The sequence below is a fragment of the Gracilinanus agilis genome, chromosome 3, assembly GCF_016433145.1.
Source record: "Gracilinanus agilis isolate LMUSP501 chromosome 3, AgileGrace, whole genome shotgun sequence".
Taxonomy (NCBI): domain Eukaryota; kingdom Metazoa; phylum Chordata; class Mammalia; order Didelphimorphia; family Didelphidae; genus Gracilinanus; species Gracilinanus agilis.
The window spans coordinates 207759753-207776407 of record NC_058132.1 but is presented as its reverse complement, the minus strand read 5'-3'; the positions used below and the strand labels follow the sequence as shown (position 1 = coordinate 207776407).

The 16655-nt window shown below is 39.2% G+C and overlaps 1 protein-coding gene across 1 annotated transcript in view; it reads right to left on the bottom strand.

Moving 5' to 3' along the window:
• SORL1 (sortilin related receptor 1) overlaps window positions 1-16655 on the bottom strand; it is a 246842-nt gene that overhangs the window by 193755 nt on the left and 36432 nt on the right. Inside the window, exon 2 of the mRNA XM_044669646.1 lies at window positions 5602-5718. Within this exon, the coding sequence (XP_044525581.1) occupies window positions 5602-5718 (117 nt within the window). The remainder of the gene's footprint in view (window positions 1-5601; window positions 5719-16655) is intronic.

Sequence of the window (16655 nt, the reverse complement as noted above, 5' to 3'; positions counted from 1 at the left end):
CTCCTTTCCTCTTCTAGTGTCCTCTTCTCCCTTCTTTTCCTTTTTTCTTATTTAAATATCATTAAGACACAACAAAAGTAATGCTAGACTCTCTATCTTGACTCCCTTATGATCCCTTATGATATAAGGGTTTTGGTTTTTTTTTTTTTAAAACCCTTACCTTCCATCTTGGAGTCAATACTGTGTATTGGCTCCAAGGCAGAAGAGTGGTAAGGGTAGGCAATGGGGGTCAAGTGACTTGCCCAGGGTCACACAGCTGATGATATAAGGGTTTTAAGGAGACAGTTGCATCATTCTGCCCCTATCAGAATATCAAAACTTTGTTTTTATAAAGTTCCTTTTGATTCTTCAATTGTACTTACCTTTTGGGGGGTTTTTTGGGATCCCTATGTTTATATTTACTTAATTCTAGTATTTTTTAAATCAGGAATGCTTGAAAATCCTCTGTATCATTAAAAATCCTTCCCACGCACCCTACCCCCATTAAGATGATATTCAGTTTTGCTAGGTATTTTTCCTGGTTGTAAGTCCTATCTTTTGCCTACTGGAATATCCTTATTACAGGATCTCTTCTCTTTTATAGTGATAGCTGCTAAATCCTGTATGATCCTGACTATGGTTACTTGCTATTTTGATATCTCTCTTTTTGGTTGGTTGCACATGCTCATGCTCTCTCTCTCCCTCTCTCTCTCCATATATATATATATGTATATATATATATATANTTTGTTTTTATAAAGTTCCTTTTGATTCTTCAATTGTACTTACCTTTTGGGGGGTTTTTTGGGATCCCTATGTTTATATTTACTTAATTCTAGTATTTTTTAAATCAGGAATGCTTGAAAATCCTCTGTATCATTAAAAATCCTTCCCACGCACCCTACCCCCATTAAGATGATATTCAGTTTTGCTAGGTATTTTTCCTGGTTGTAAGTCCTATCTTTTGCCTACTGGAATATCCTTATTACAGGATCTCTTCTCTTTTATAGTGATAGCTGCTAAATCCTGTATGATCCTGACTATGGTTACTTGCTATTTTGATATCTCTCTTTTTGGTTGGTTGCACATGCTCATGCTCTCTCTCTCCCTCTCTCTCTCCATATATATATATGTATATATATATATATATACATATATATGTATGTATGTATGTATGTATAATTTCATTTGGGAGTTTCTTTCAGGAGATAATAGATATATTTTGTTTTCATTTTGCCTCTTCTTAAAATATGTCTCAGCAGTTTTCTTTCACAATTTCTTAAAATACATTATCCAGGCTCTTTTTTTGGTCACAGTTTTTAGGTAGTCCAATGATTCTTAAATTATCTCTCCCTGACATGTTTTTCTGAGAGTTATTTTTGAAATGAAATACACTTTTCTTTTAAATTTTCTTATCATATGGAGTCATTAACTTCTGCTTGATCCATTCAAATTTTCAAAGAATATATTACTTAGGGTAGTTTTATACTTCTTGTGCTAAGTTGGTAATTCTCTTTCAAATTTCTCCTCCCATTTTTCCCACTCTTTCATCTATCATTTTTATTTCACTTATAATATTATTTTTAACTCTTGCTTCATTCTTTAGGAATTCTGCTCGATTGTATAGCCACGTGCCCTGTCTTCTTTCTCTCTGTCTCTGTCTCTCTCTCTCTCTCTCTCTGTCTCTGTGTATCTCTCTCACTCTCTCTCTCTCTCTGTCTTGGCTTTGCTTATAGATAATTTGATATTATTCTTCTCTTCTAGGTTCATTTTGTGTCACCCTAAACTCAAAATAGGCCTTATCTCTTTTTGTTTTCTCATTCTACAGTCCTACTTCCTAGATTAGAGCTCTGTGTTGGGACCAGATTCTATTCTTCTGATGAGATGACTGCAACCTTGTGTGATCCTGGCCTGGCTTGTTCTTCAATTATTGAATATTCTTTTTTTTAAGGACCACAAGGGCAGCTTGAGCCAGGGAGTTGTGGATTTTCAGCAGGCACTAGGTGATTAAAGCAAGAACACAGAAAGATCCTTTCCTTCCTGGGCTCTTCAGATTCAACACACAGGACCATGGCTACTCAACAAGACTGCAGGTTTGCCCCTGGGGGGTACTCCAGTAGACAGTAGTTAGCCCCTTCTAGTCAGCTAGTTCAGAGTAACATTGAGCCCAATAACATTGAGCCCAAAGCTAAGTCTCTGATCTGCTCTGTCCTATCCTGCTACTAACCTACTCCTTTTCAGATCCCCATGGGAGACCCTATGTTGCATGCTTGCACCAATGGCTCTAGGGACTCCTGCTATTATCCTACCTCTGCTCTCTGCCCAAAGCTGAACCTGGAATCCACTTGGGGTGATCAGTACTACTAAGTTTTTTCTATTCTCAGCCTAAAGGCTAAGTACTCAGTCCCCTATGTGGAATCTTGAACTGCTGCCATTTGGCCTAAGTCCATGACCCCTGCCTTTGTGAAAAACACTGTAATGCTAGCCCAGATGTGATGCTGAGGCCAGGAGCCCAGTCACCCCTGTCTCACAGTTCTTAGCCTGGTCACATGCTGGTGGGTTGAATTTCTGACATTAAGGGGAAAAGATACCTCACTGTCCTTTTTTCTTAGATTTCCTGATCACTACTTGGTCTGGAGGTCTTCTTAGATCTTTGCTGGAATGCTTGCTAGGCAAAGGGGCATGGGGGTGGGGGTTGGGGTAGTCTGGCTATACTGCTTCTTCCTACTCTATCATCTTTGGCTGGGCTATCGACATTTTAATTTCAAGCTTCCTGGCTAATGTTTACTCCTTTCTTATATTTCTACATCAAACTCTTTGTTTGTATATATAAGTGTGTGTACTCAACTTTCCTTGCTCTAGTTCAGATAAGAATGAAGACCTTCTGATGGCTGCAGCTCTTTTGCTTTCTCACATGTTTGTATATTCTTGTCATAACCTCCAATTAAGAGAAATATCAAATTCTACCCCTTCTTCCTCCTTTCTATGCTTTTCTTTTTACTTTCCCTTCTTTTTCTCTTCAGATCCTCAGAATAGAATCAATCTATCCCTAGAATTGACCCCCTCTATATTTTTCTTGGTTAACTCCTTTTGCACGCTTTGAGAATAGCTCGGTATCATGGTAGATAGAATGCTGTGCCTGGGGTCAAAAAAATTTGAGATAAAATTTGGCCTCAGACATTTATTTACTAGTTGTGTGATCTTAGAAAAGTCACTTCACCCTGTTTGCCTCAGTTTCCTCATCTTCTGAATGAACTGGAGAAGGAAATGGCAAACAACTCTATTATCTTTGCCAAGAAAATCCCAAAGAGGGTCATGCAGATTCAGATACAAGTGAAATGAATGAACAAAAAAAATACCATTTGAAGAAATTAAGATTCTGAAAGGAACCTTGTTTCTTCTTCCTCACTAGAAAGTTAACACTGTATCACCACATGACTCCTTCCAAGTGCTCAAATAAATTTACCCTTCTAGTCTTCTCTTCTTATTTCATACTCGGATCTCAAAGTTTCTGTTCAGCTTTGGTCTTTTCATCAAGAATGCTTGAAAGCTAGCCATTGTAATAAAGATTTTTCCCCAGGTAGGATTAGATACAGCTTTGTAAGGTGAGATATTTTTGTCTATAAATGCCAATCTTCTGCCTTTTGTAACACTGTATTCAAAGATCTTCTCTCATTTATAGGAGACGCTGTCAGGTCTTGTTCTATAATTTCAACTGTGGTTCCTGATAGTTGAACTTTTATATTTGTAACTGCCTACATTCTAATGTGAAAGCTCTAGATTTTAACTTTTATATTCCTGAGACTTTTAAGATCTCATTTCAGTAGGTAATGGGGAAGTCTATTGCCACTCTGCCATCCAGTTCTAATAGATCTGAGTAGTACTCATTTATGATTTCTTGAAACATAGTGTCTATGCTTTTGTAAATCATGGTTTTCCAATACACAGATACAGAAGCTATATGCAACACTTCCTTGAACTCATGATTAATACAAAACTTTCCATCAAAAAAAAATCACCCTTTTTTCCTACTCCTGGTCCAACATACTAAGCTAGCTTGTGATTCTTCAGTGATCAAAGGCCTCACTATCCCACTGACTGAAGTTGTGCTCAAGGCTTCCCTCACAGAATTCTTTGTGCCCTACCTCCCTATGGCTGTCCCCATTCTAGATTCCCAAATAACAACTGCTTAAAAGGGGTGTCCCTGGCTAAATACCTTACCCTCTAAGGGGTCCAGAGTCTCCACCTGAAAAACAAGATGAATAATGACTATTCTGCCTACCTGCCAAGGACATTGCAAGAGTCAGTGAGAAGATATATGTGAAAAATAAAGGAGATGATATTTCTACCTACTCTTCCCTATTCTCATGTATTTTACCCAATGTACCCAATACAAATTATATTTGTAATTCCAATAAACCTGAGAGAGTTCAAATCACCAGATGGATGAGCCAGGGAGAGAAGGGAACATAGGAATTCAATGCTAAAGTCCTTCAAATTGTCCACAAGGAAATGTCCAAGACTTTTAGATTTGAGATGATTTCTACTACCTGTCTTCTGTCTGAAACTAATTAAAATAATATATATACATTATTACATAACTATATATTATGAAAGGCAGAATGGCATAATGAAAAAAAAAAGCTAACTTCAGAATCAGAACTGGGTTTAAATCACATTATCACATACATACTATCTATGTGATGCTTCACAAGTCACTTGACCCCTCAGTGTCCCAGGTGATTCTCTAAAAAGTACAAACTGCAGAATCACTGGTATTCTACATTGAAAAATGGGAGTTTCCTCAATGGAAGTTCTCTATACCCATGAAAACATGGGTATAGACACACATACAAAAATAAAATAAAAAATAAGTCATATATGTATTGCATATATAAACATATATACATACTTTTATATATATTCATATATGGATGATAATAAGTACCCCCCCCAGAGAAAGTAAAACCGCATTCAATGGAAGGATCCTTGCATACAGCTGAAATGAAGCATCCTCTTGCTAGTATTCCAGGTAACATAGCAACCACAGCAGTAAAGGACCCTCTACAAACAGTACCAGGTTGTCACTGTTTCAGATATATAATCCAAAGAAATTCTTCTTATTTTCAGCAGAGTTCCTGAAATGGAGGTAGCATATCCAGCCCCTAAACACTTTAAAGAAGAAAAGCCAATGACAGAAATCCACTAAAGTGCAACAGGTAAGAATTCAACAAATGAGAAAGCCAGTGAGATTCCATCTGGGCTCTGTTCCAAGGGACAAGGTGGCTTCTGCCCAGGAATATACATTTCTGGCATCATGTCCAGTGAATACAGCGAAGGACAATACCATGTCACTTTGAGAAAAAAGCAACCACAGTATTATAAGGATATGTTTTCAGCTCTGAGCTGTATTTCAGGCAAGCAAAAGAGATAATATTTCGACCTACCCAACCCTGCCATTGTGTATTATTCCTGGTCTACTCTCCACTTACCTACAATTTCTCCAGGTGAGCCAAGAACAGAAGTCACCTCCCACAGGCAAAACAAAAGGAGGTATGAACATGCCCACGCATCAACAAGCTCTCAGACCTCCCTCCTTCCAAATAAGGACACAATACTTACATCACTGCTCTTGGGCCCCAGCAGTGCCAGGCTATCTCTGGCTAACGCCACAATCACGTTGCTCTTTTCTCCAGCCCAGTGTACCACCATCTGATTATGAGAATCATTCAGGCTCACCTGAAACAGATTGAATCACCAGAAAAATTAGCCAAAGTGACAGATACAGGAAATCTAGGCCAAGCATCCTTTTCCTCCTGATGTCCACAGGAGAACATCAAGTGCTCTTAGGTTTGAGGGTACAAATGCCAGTTTGTGGTTTTTCTGAGCATATCCATACCCCATGCTTCCAATTCCCCAGAATAAACTTAAGTAGGATAAAACTGGTTCCTCTCTAAAGATCATTTTATAATTACATCTTGATCATACACAGGTGAATATTTACACTGAGGCAACTCTGGTCTGTAAGTCCTTGGTGACAATTATTTTGCTTATTTGTGTCTTTTGTTGATATCATTCCATCCTCTGATTACCCTTCTCCTTGTACACATGGCATACATGTAGCCTGTAGTCTAACTGAACAAAATGTTGGGCGTTCCTTAATACTTGCCCAGGTCACCTACCTCAGTGGAGCTACAAAAGCAGTAAACCTAGACAGGATCCTCTATTCAGTCTAAGAGATGGTGCTGTTTATTCCCAGCATCAAATGGGAAACAGAGGAGTTATGTAGAAATATAGAAGACTTTGATGTGTTAGGAAGCAAAAGGAACATCTATATTTAAATGTAAACAGAAAAACACAAGACCACAGTGAAATGGCCCTTTGGTTATTAGGTTATATTTGTGTACATAACTGAGAGTTGGTCATACTTTAAAAAACTCTCTAAGAAACCCAAAAAATTTAGAACTAGGTCATCAGGCCAATCTTCTCATTCTAGAAATGAAAAAACTGGGGTTCAAAGAAGTTCAAGTCTGTTGCCCAAAGTAGCAAGTTCTCCATCACTGAAGATGTTCAAATGATGGATGGGGAATAACTCACTGGGGATACTGCATCACACACGCGCGCACACACACACACACACACACACACACACACACACAGCATTTAAAAAAATCTATTTAATGACCATCCATTGACCATCCATGGTTCTCAGCCTTTGTGTTTTAAACTCAGGAAGACAAAAGGAGGTAGAACTCTTTAAAAATGCACCAAGATAATAATACATGCATAAACCCAGTGGAACTGCTTGTCAACTCTGGGAAGGGGGAGGGGAGAGGATAGGAAGCCAACATGAATCGTGTAACTTTGGAAAATGTCACTGGAATAAAATAAATAAAATAAAATAAAATAAAATAAAATAAAATAATAAAATAAAAATGCACCAAGCTAAGGTAAGCAGATTCAAGACACTTAAGAACATGTCCAGTAATGAGTAAGGTAGGTGAGGATGAACACAGGGTTTGGAAGAATTCCTCTGGTGTTCTGGGGCAAAAGTATTTTGGGACTTTTCATTCTGTGTCTGTCTGCACATTGCATCCTTCTCCCTTCACTACACTCCAGGAAGTGTCCTCATCAAACCAGACTGCAACAGAATCAGACCACATTATTTCTAAGGTTCCTTCTATCTCAAAGATTCCAAAGTCACACATTTAGTAAGTGGCAAAGCCAAAATTAGAATCTAAATTTCCTGTTGGTCTAAGATAAAGGTTCTCAAATTTTTTAGTCTCAAGTACTCTTTTAAAAATTAGTGAAGATCCCACAGGGTACTTTTGCTTTTTTGGATTATGTCTATAGAATATTTATACCATATTAGAAACTTTAAAATAATAGTATTATTATGAAAATAACTTCAACTCCTAAACTTCCTTAAAAAAAAGTGGATCACACTTTGACTAAGATCAAAGGCTCAAAAAGAGATGTTTTAGTCCCCAGTAATCATGTTTCTAGGTGATACTGATTCTTACTGATCAAATTATTCCTAATACTCTTATCTTCAGCCCAGAACTGAATATACATCTCCAAATCTAAGTGACTATGGTTTCAACTCCTTAGGCTCAGTACCCCATTAGGAATTATTATTGTTGACTAGATCTCCTTTGTGAGAATTAGGACATTACTTTTTAGACTCATGCAAAGCCCCAGCCTAAGTGGAGCTAGTCTTTAAGTTTTTTTTTTTCTTTTTTGGCCATTCTTAGAAATCCTACTGTCAAGATATAAGCAACAATAAGTCTTTGTTTCTCTTCCACTTTCCCTCCCTCCCCCACCTAGTTCTTCCCACCTTCTTCTCCTTAAGGTGTTCTCAGATGTCACAAGGGATAAAAGAAACACCTGCAAAAAAGAACTTGGCAGGCAGAGTGACAGAGGAGCTAATCTTTAACTATTTTACTTTGAGACAGCACCTGCATCTAAGCTGATCCAAGATCTCAAACATTTCTTCTGCAAATATCTGGAATAAAGTATGGTTAAATTACTTTTTTAAAAGGGAGGAATATATCTACAAAATGTTTTAGAAAGAGTATCATTCTAAAAATTTCCTTTCCCACTGCTACTTAAGATCTCATGTACATGACAACAAAGCTAGAACAAAGAACACTTGGGGGAAACCAGACCTGGAGGAATCAAGGCACCCTTCCAGGCACTGAGGCTCATTATCACTTCCTGAAGCTGGATCTCCCCCGTTGGGGTAAACAGGCGGATGAAAGGAAACAGGAAACACATAAGTATGGGGGTATAAAAATTACAGTGGTTTGAACATGTATCCAATCCAAATCCCTCTCCTTAGATATCAATGTAATGACTAGAATACGGATGCTAATAATGAATATTTATATAGCACCTTAAATTGGGCAAAATGTCTTCCTCACAAGTAACACTCTAAGGTGGGTCATGTAAATAAACCAAATTATCCCCATTTAACCAAAGAGAAAACAAAATCTCTACTTGGAGAATTAAGAACCTTGCCCATGGCCACACATCAAGTATCAAAAGCAGGATTCAAACCTCTGGTTTCCTGATTCGAAGTCCAGCCTTCTTTCCACTCTTGCCCTGCTGCCTCTTAGCACTAAGAAGAATCAATGAATCAAACAATAAGAATGTATTAAATGCTATGTGCCAGGCACTGGGCTAGCCACTGGATGCAAGGTCAGAAATATGACAGTCTCAGTTCTTAGGGGAGACAACATGGATATCTGGAGAAATTGAGTTTCCTCTGAAGGCTATACTCTTCTGTCTGCAATGTACCAGAAAACTCTCTACCCTGGAAGCTCCCTGGAGCCAAGAACTTCACCTACTAAAAGGATCCTCTTGCCCTCAGGCCCCACCCTCTAATTGACCAGTTCTTCCTTAAGCCTCCATTTTTAAAGAGAATGTCCAAGTCAGACATGTCTACATTCATCTCCAGGCAGCACTCCTGTCTCTTCTCCAAGAATCTTTTTATTGGTGCCCTTTTATAGGCACCTTCATAACCCCCCACCCCTCCTAGTTTCTGTTTATGCATCATCTTGCCCATTAGAATATAAGCTTTTGAAGGGCAAGGGCTATTTTTCTATCTATTTGTGTTTATATTTCCAGGGCCTAGGATATAGCACATTATTGTTGTTATATTTCAATTGTGGCAGACTCATTTCCCCATTTGGGGTTTTCTTGGCAAAGATACAGAGCAATTTGCCATTTTTCTCCTGCTCATCTTAGAGATGAGGAACCTGAGGCAAGCAGGGTTAAGTAACTTGCTGGGAGACATAGTGTTAGTACACAATAAGAGCTTAATAAATGTTTATTGACTTGACTTGACACAGATATGTAAATACACAAAATAAATACAAAATAACTGAAGGAGGTAGAGGATCAGATAAAAAGGAAGACAGAACAGTGACTAAAAATGATCTCCAGTAAACACAATATGGAAAAACAAAAAATAAGCATATGGGTGTTTTGCGTGCGTATTTTTTCCAATAAGAGGGAAGGAGAGAAAGGAAAGAGTGGATAAGGATAAAATAATGAAACAAACAAAAAAACAAGACAGTTGATGAATCATCCTTTTTTTTTTTTGCACACAGGAAAAATAAGGCTGGCAAATTAACAAACAAGTGAGACTTACTTTAAAAGTTACATGTTGAATTTATTACACATTTCAAAGAAATTAAATCTGTGTATACTAGAGATTCACAGTGTCATGTAAAGTTCTCATCTTTTATACTATGCATGTTAAACCATTTTGTTTGGCATTTCAGTTTAGAATAAAAATAAACAGAAAAATAAGCAATGCAGTTCTATCTACACACAATTTATCCTGATCTGACTGAGGGAAACATTCAGTTTTTAAATTTGATAACCTCAAAGATGATGGATCAGAATAGGGTAATCTAGGGACTAAGAAAAGTCAAATGGTTCTTCAGGGATACAGAACTTTCCTTGACAAGAGACTAGGAGAATGGCATTGAAGAAAATCAGCCAAAGTCTTCCCAACTCAGAGAAAATGTGGCTCTTGGTTTAAAAGGGGGAGTGGGGTGTGAGGGTTAAGAGAAATAAGAGGAACCAGGGCACTGAACTGCTACGTGATTCTGGACATGAAGCATGAAATTTGAGCATGATGGGATGATTAATATTATTTTTTAATAATTTCTTTCATTCCCAATAGCTGACTACAAGGTAGTGAATCCCAAAGTGCCACTACTCACAATCAAACAAATCCAGCTTCTTAGATAGGTGGGAAAGTAGCAAGTAGCATTTTCTGACCACATGAACAATTCCTGGTGCACAATTATGGGTGAGTCTCCACCAATTCTCAAGGCAAAGCTTTTCTCTTTTATTGCCACACCTATTGGTACTGTGCATCTGTCTATTCAGGGTCCCATCCCTCAAATACACATAACCAAAAAAGTCACAGGAATCAATCCCCAAAGAGGGAAAAAAAAGGGCAAAGAGAGTAAACCGGCCCCAAGACTTAACCAATGCAGGCCTACGGATGCACCCTCTCCATAAGGTGACCCAAATCACAGAACATTCCAGGTGGAATTGCTCCCTTTATGATCTTTCATAATATCACTACTACCCCCAATTTATAGGGACAACCTATCAGTAAAGTCCCCTAGTTAAGAAATTGCCTCAGCTTTGGGTTTTTTTCCCTCTTAGTTCTAAAGATTTCCCTTTAGCTTTTTCCTCTTCCTCCCCATCCTTAACCTAAACCCTCCTCCCCACCTCTCCCTTCGGACTCAGTATCCTTAACCTCAAAACCCAGAAAGGTAAAACCCCAACAAGTCCTGGGTAACTGACTCCAAGGCCTCCAAAATTCACCTGCCAGTTCTGCCCAAGATTCATGATGATCTCTGAGGACAAGAAAGAGATAAGATAAATATCATCATGATAACATTTATATAGTATTTATTAAGTGGTAGGCCTACACTGTGCCAAGCATTTCTTTATACAGATGGGGAAATATATAAAGAGGGAGAAGAGTTTGTGTTTGGGAAGATGTGATTAGGAGGTGAAAAGGCACAGATTGAGTTTAAGGATCCTAGAATAGACCTCAGACACCATCCAGTTCAGCATCCTCATTGAGGAGAGTAAGGTCCAGGAAAATTACAAGACCTGCCCAAAGCTACCCAAGCAGATGGCATCAGAGGCAGGATGTAAATCCAGGTCTTTCGACTCCAAAGCCAGGACTCCTTCCCATATATAATGCTTCCTTTCTCCTGAGAGTATGTCTTTGCCATGAGCTGCTTAGCAAATCACCAGGAATCTAATGGGCTTAAATGACTTTTTCTGTAGAGCTTCCTTGGCATACCCCAGATTTGATGAATGAGACTTAATCGAAGGGCTTAGTCTTAGTTCTGTGGCCTTGCCTGAGTAGGGGGAGACAGAAACCAGGGGTCCCACAAAAGATTGAACATTCCTTATAAACAGACATGTTCTCTTGAGGACATCTCTGCACTTCCTCCACCAAAACAGAAGTCTCTTCTCACCAGCCAGCATGAGTGGTAGACAGTCACTGAATGCAGGACTTGCATAAGCTTTCAAGAAGGTAGCTAGTTCCCATCTCCCAACAAGAACCCCCTCGACTGGCTGAGCAATATCCTGCTTTGCTTGTCTTAAAGAACTCCACTAAGGAAGGTTCCACAGTTAGATACAAGCAGGCACCTGCTCCAGGATCTAGAAGCCTCTGCTGGCAGGAAATGCTGCTAATGTCATTTCTAAATGCATTATACTACCAAAATGTCCTGCTGGAGTGAGTCACCATGGAAACCGAGGGTTAGAACACTGGCCAAATAAACCCATCAAAGAGAAATCCAATTCATTTTGAGAGTTTCCGGGTCAATACAACCCTTCCAATCCACAGCTGTACAGACTTCCTACTAACTACAGGTCTTCCTTTAAACAGCACACGATAATCATGACCAGATGCCCCTTTCCACATTTGGGTCCTTTTTTCCCTCAGATAAGTTCAAAATTTTCATGTATTTCTCTCTTGGTCTAGTCTCTATGTTCCAACAAACTAGACAAATACCTGTTTCTTAACATAAATGTCCTCTCCTCCATCTCCATGAGTTGGAACAAGCCATCTTTCATGCCTAGAACACACTCCTTTGTTCATCTCCATCAGATGAAACTCTCTTCCTACTAGACTCATCTACTACCTTCTCCTATATGAAGTCTTCCCTACTCCATTTCCCCACTTCCCCTAGCTGAAGCTGATTTTTTTCTCTCTAATTTTAGTCTAAATCTCTCTTTTGCAGTATCCATCTACTTTGAAGGAACGTGGTATAGTTTAAAAAAAATTTTCTTAAAGCATTGACTCTGAAGTCAGAGAAACTGAATTTAAAGCCTACTTCTGACACTTACTAGTTGTATGACTATACTCAAATTGCTTCCCCTGAGGCCTCATTTTCCTTATCTGCAAAATAAAGATATGGAGCGGCTAGATCAGGGGACAGTAACGTATGGCTCTCGAGCCATATCTGGCTCTTTTGAGGGCCAGATATGGCTCTTTCTGCAGGAGCCATAAAGTCCATTTTTTTCAGGCGCTGTTACAGGAGTGCGAACTGTTACAGAAGCGTGAACTGTGAGCACTGTACGGCTTTCACGAAATTACAATTTAAAAAATGTGGCGTTTATGGCTCTCCCGGCCAAAAAGGTTGCTGACCCCTGAGCTAGATAGAGAGCCAAGTCTGGAGTTGGTAGGACCTAGGTTCAAATATGACCTTAGACAATTCCTAGTTGTGTGGCCCTGGGCAAGTCACTTAACCTAGTTTGCATAACCCTTGTCCCTGTTTTAGGGTTGCTACTAAGACAGAAAGTAAGGGTTTATAAAATAATTTTTTTAAATGAAGATCTATAATAACTGTAGAACCCACCTTATAAAGTTGTTGTGAGGCTTAAACAAGATATCTCTATGGAAAATACTTTGAAAATGTTAAAGAGTTATATGAATTATATTTTATAATTATAATTATTTATTTTTATTTGAGTCACATCTCCCAGGTAGGCTGCATTATTTTTCACTTCTGGATCCTTAGCACTAAGCACAGTTCCTTACCAAATACATAAAAAATACAAAAGATTGGGACCTGAAGCTGTGATTTCTTTAGCATCAGGGACTTTCAGATGAGGAAATTACCTCTACTAAGGAAGGCTGGCCCCTTTTCTGCAATTTACAGTCTTTGAAAGATTAGACCAGTGAGCAGTGAAGTCACTGCCTGGGACCACCAAGCCAGTGTGTGTTAAAGAAGAGACTTGAACCTGGGTTTTCCTGAATTCAAGACCAGCTCTCTATCTATGAGATTCAAGTCTTTTCTCTCACAAGCAGGGCTCCTAATGAAGCAAGTGAAATGAAATGGCCTCATGTCTCTTGGTGTTGAATTAGTTTTCCTTCACCACAGATAAACTGAGGCTCCAAGAAGATAAACTACTTGGCACCAGCTATATTAAGAGTCAAAGGTTCACTGTCTCCTGCATCTGAAGGCTCCAGATTTAATAAACACAAGAGAAGGAGGGCAAGAGCCCTAATTACTTAGAAGGCATGTAAGAAAAGTCAATAGGTACATAGGCATAAATTACTCCACCTCTCTGAAGTTCTCACTTTTTATCTGTAAAATAAGGAATCCAGTTCAACATTCTGCAATAGCAAGAGAAAATCCGAGATCATTTAAAAGTCATTGTACTTCATATCTGACTTCTTTAGAGAAATTGGGGGTGCAAGTCTGAACTGGAAGGATGATTAAAATAAGAAACTGAGAAAAGCAGTGGATCTGGAGTAGGAGGTTTTTGTTCAGTAATTTTCAGGTGTGTCTGACTCTTCATGATGCCATTGGGGGTTTATTGGCAAAGATAACTGGAGTAATTTGCCACTTCTTCCTTCATTCTCCTCATTTTACAAATGAGGAAAATGAAGTAAACATGGTTAAGTAACTTGTCCTGGGTCAAATAGCCAGTAAGTGTGTCTGGATTTGAACTCAGGTCTTCCTGATTCCAGGATCAGTACTCTATCCACTATGCCACCTACCCTGCTTCAAATCCCATATATGTTACATTTAGTTCTTGTGTGACCTTAAGCAAACCATTTAATTTCTGTAGGCCTTAATTTTCTCTAGATCTATGTAATTTTATGATCTCAAGAGATCATTCATCTACAGCTCCTTCAAGACTAACTTCCTTTATGGGATTAGGCTACAGACAGCACTCTCTCTCTTTCCTTTGCCTCTTCTTTTTTCACATTGGTAAAATCCAAGTGTGAGAATGCTCAAGAGACAATCAGTATGTGGTCACTCCTCACAGCTTCTTTTCAAAAGTCAATGGAGGGGTTCTGGGTTAAGATGGCGGCAGAGTAAGAAGCAGCTCTTAACCTCTCCTGACCAAAACACACAAAACTCCTAAAGAGGACATAAAAACAAGTCCAGACGAACGGAGGAACCCCACAACAGGGCACAGCGTGGAAGGTACGTGGAATCGAGGCATTTCCAGGCTATAAAGGGCTCTCACTAAAACGCGGGCTGAGCAACCGCCCCACCCCCACCCCCTCCACACAAAACATCTATAGCTCCGAAGCCAGCTAAAAAGAAATAGAGCAAGTTTGGGGCACCCATCGAGTCATTGGCAGCTCCGGGGCCTATTCCTGAGAGCAACAAGATTTAGGACCCCAAAAAGCTAACAAACACACACAAAATTTGAGCGCGGGAGCAGGGCACTGAGAGCGGACACAGGGCGCAGAACGTGGACTCAGAGCGCAGGCGCCAGTGGAGGTGTGGGTGGAGGCAGACACAGCCACGAGCTAAAGCTCTGAAACCGTGAGTGGGGAACCAGTGCAGACGGGTATATGACTGTGGAAGCAGGGCCCTGAGACTTGTAAAGAAACCTCTGGCAGACGATCAAGCAAGGGGGTCCACCAGGGGGCTTGACTGCGGACAGACCCTGAGCGCAAGGATAAACCTGAGAAGCTGCTGGGCTAATGATGGCTACCCAGTCTCAGGAAGTTCAGAAGAGAAAGATTAACAACAAGAAAAAGAAGTCTTTAACACTTGACAACTTTTACACAGAGAAAATCCAAACAACCGAGCAAACAGAGGAGGAGAACAAACAAGCATCCGGACCCTCCTGAAATAAGGAAAACTCCTCACAAGCTATGGAAGAGTTCAAAACTGAGATTTTGAGGAAAATGGAAGAGATCTGGCAAGAAAATAACTGTTTAAAAGGTAGAATCTTGCAATTGGAAATTGAGTCTCAGAAACCAAATGAACTGATAAGCAAATTGAACACCAGAAATGACCAGATTGAAAAGGAATACCAGAAGATTATGGCCGAAAACCAGAAGATTATGGCCGAAAACCAGAAGATTATGGCCGAAAACCAGAAGATTACAGCCGAAAACCAGAAGATTACAGCCGAAAACCAGAAGATCATAGCCGAAAACCGAAAGATTTTAGCTGAAAATCAATCCCTAAAAGCTAGAATTGAGCAAGTAGAAGCTAATGATCTCTCAAGACAACAAGAACAAGTAAAACAAAGTCAAAAGACTGAAAAAATAGAAGGAAACATGAAATATCTCAATGAGAGAGTGACAGACCAAGAAAACCGGTCTAGAATAGACAATTTGAGAATAATTGGTCTTCCAGAAAAAACAGAAATTAATAGAAACCTGGACTCTGTACTAACAGAAATAATTCAGCAAAATTGCCCTGAAGTCCTACAACAAGAGGGCAATATACATTGAAAGGATTCATAGAACACCTGCGACATTCGATCAAGAAAAGAAAACACCCAGAAATATAATTGCCAAATTCAAGAGTTTCCAAGCAAAAGAAAAAATCTTACAAGAAGCCAGAAAGAAACAATTCAAATATCAAGGAGCACCAATCAGGATCACACAGGATCTGGCAGCCTCCACGCTAAAAGATCGCAAGGCTTGGAATACGATATTCAGAAAAGCAAGAGAGCTGGGCCTGCAACCACGGATCAACTACCCATCAAAACTGACTATATATTTCCAGGGGAAAGTATGGGCATTCAACAAAATTGAAGAATTCCAGGTATTTGCACAGAAAAGACCAGGGCTAAATGGAAAGTTTGATATCCAACCACAAAAATCAAGAGAAACATGAAAAGGTAAATAAGATACAGAGGGGAAAGAAAGAAAACTTATAATTTTTAAATTTGCCTTTTTAAGGGCCTCAGTGAGATCTAATTATCTGTATTCCTACGTAGAGAAATGTTATGTATAATTCTCTGTAGTGAACTCTATTCACTATTATAATATTCACTATTATAGTAATCAGAAGAATAATTCACAGGGTGAGGATGGAACACTAAATAATCTAAGATGACGTGGGGGATGGGAAAGAGGGGGTGAATAGCAGGGGACACCAAGAGAAACTTGAGAGAATAAGAAAATAGGATATTCTATTACACACAAAAAGGGCATGGGAGGGAGAGGGGACAAATACTATTATAAGAAGGAGAGGAAGAGAGCATTAAGAGGTAATAATCAAACCTTACTCTTAAGTGTAATCAACCCGGAGAGGGAAGAGTAGCTATACTATCCATTGGGACATAAAACTCTTATCTAACCCTTCTGAGAAAGTTAGAAGGGATAAACCAAGGGGAGCAGGGGAGTGGGGAGGTCAAAAAAA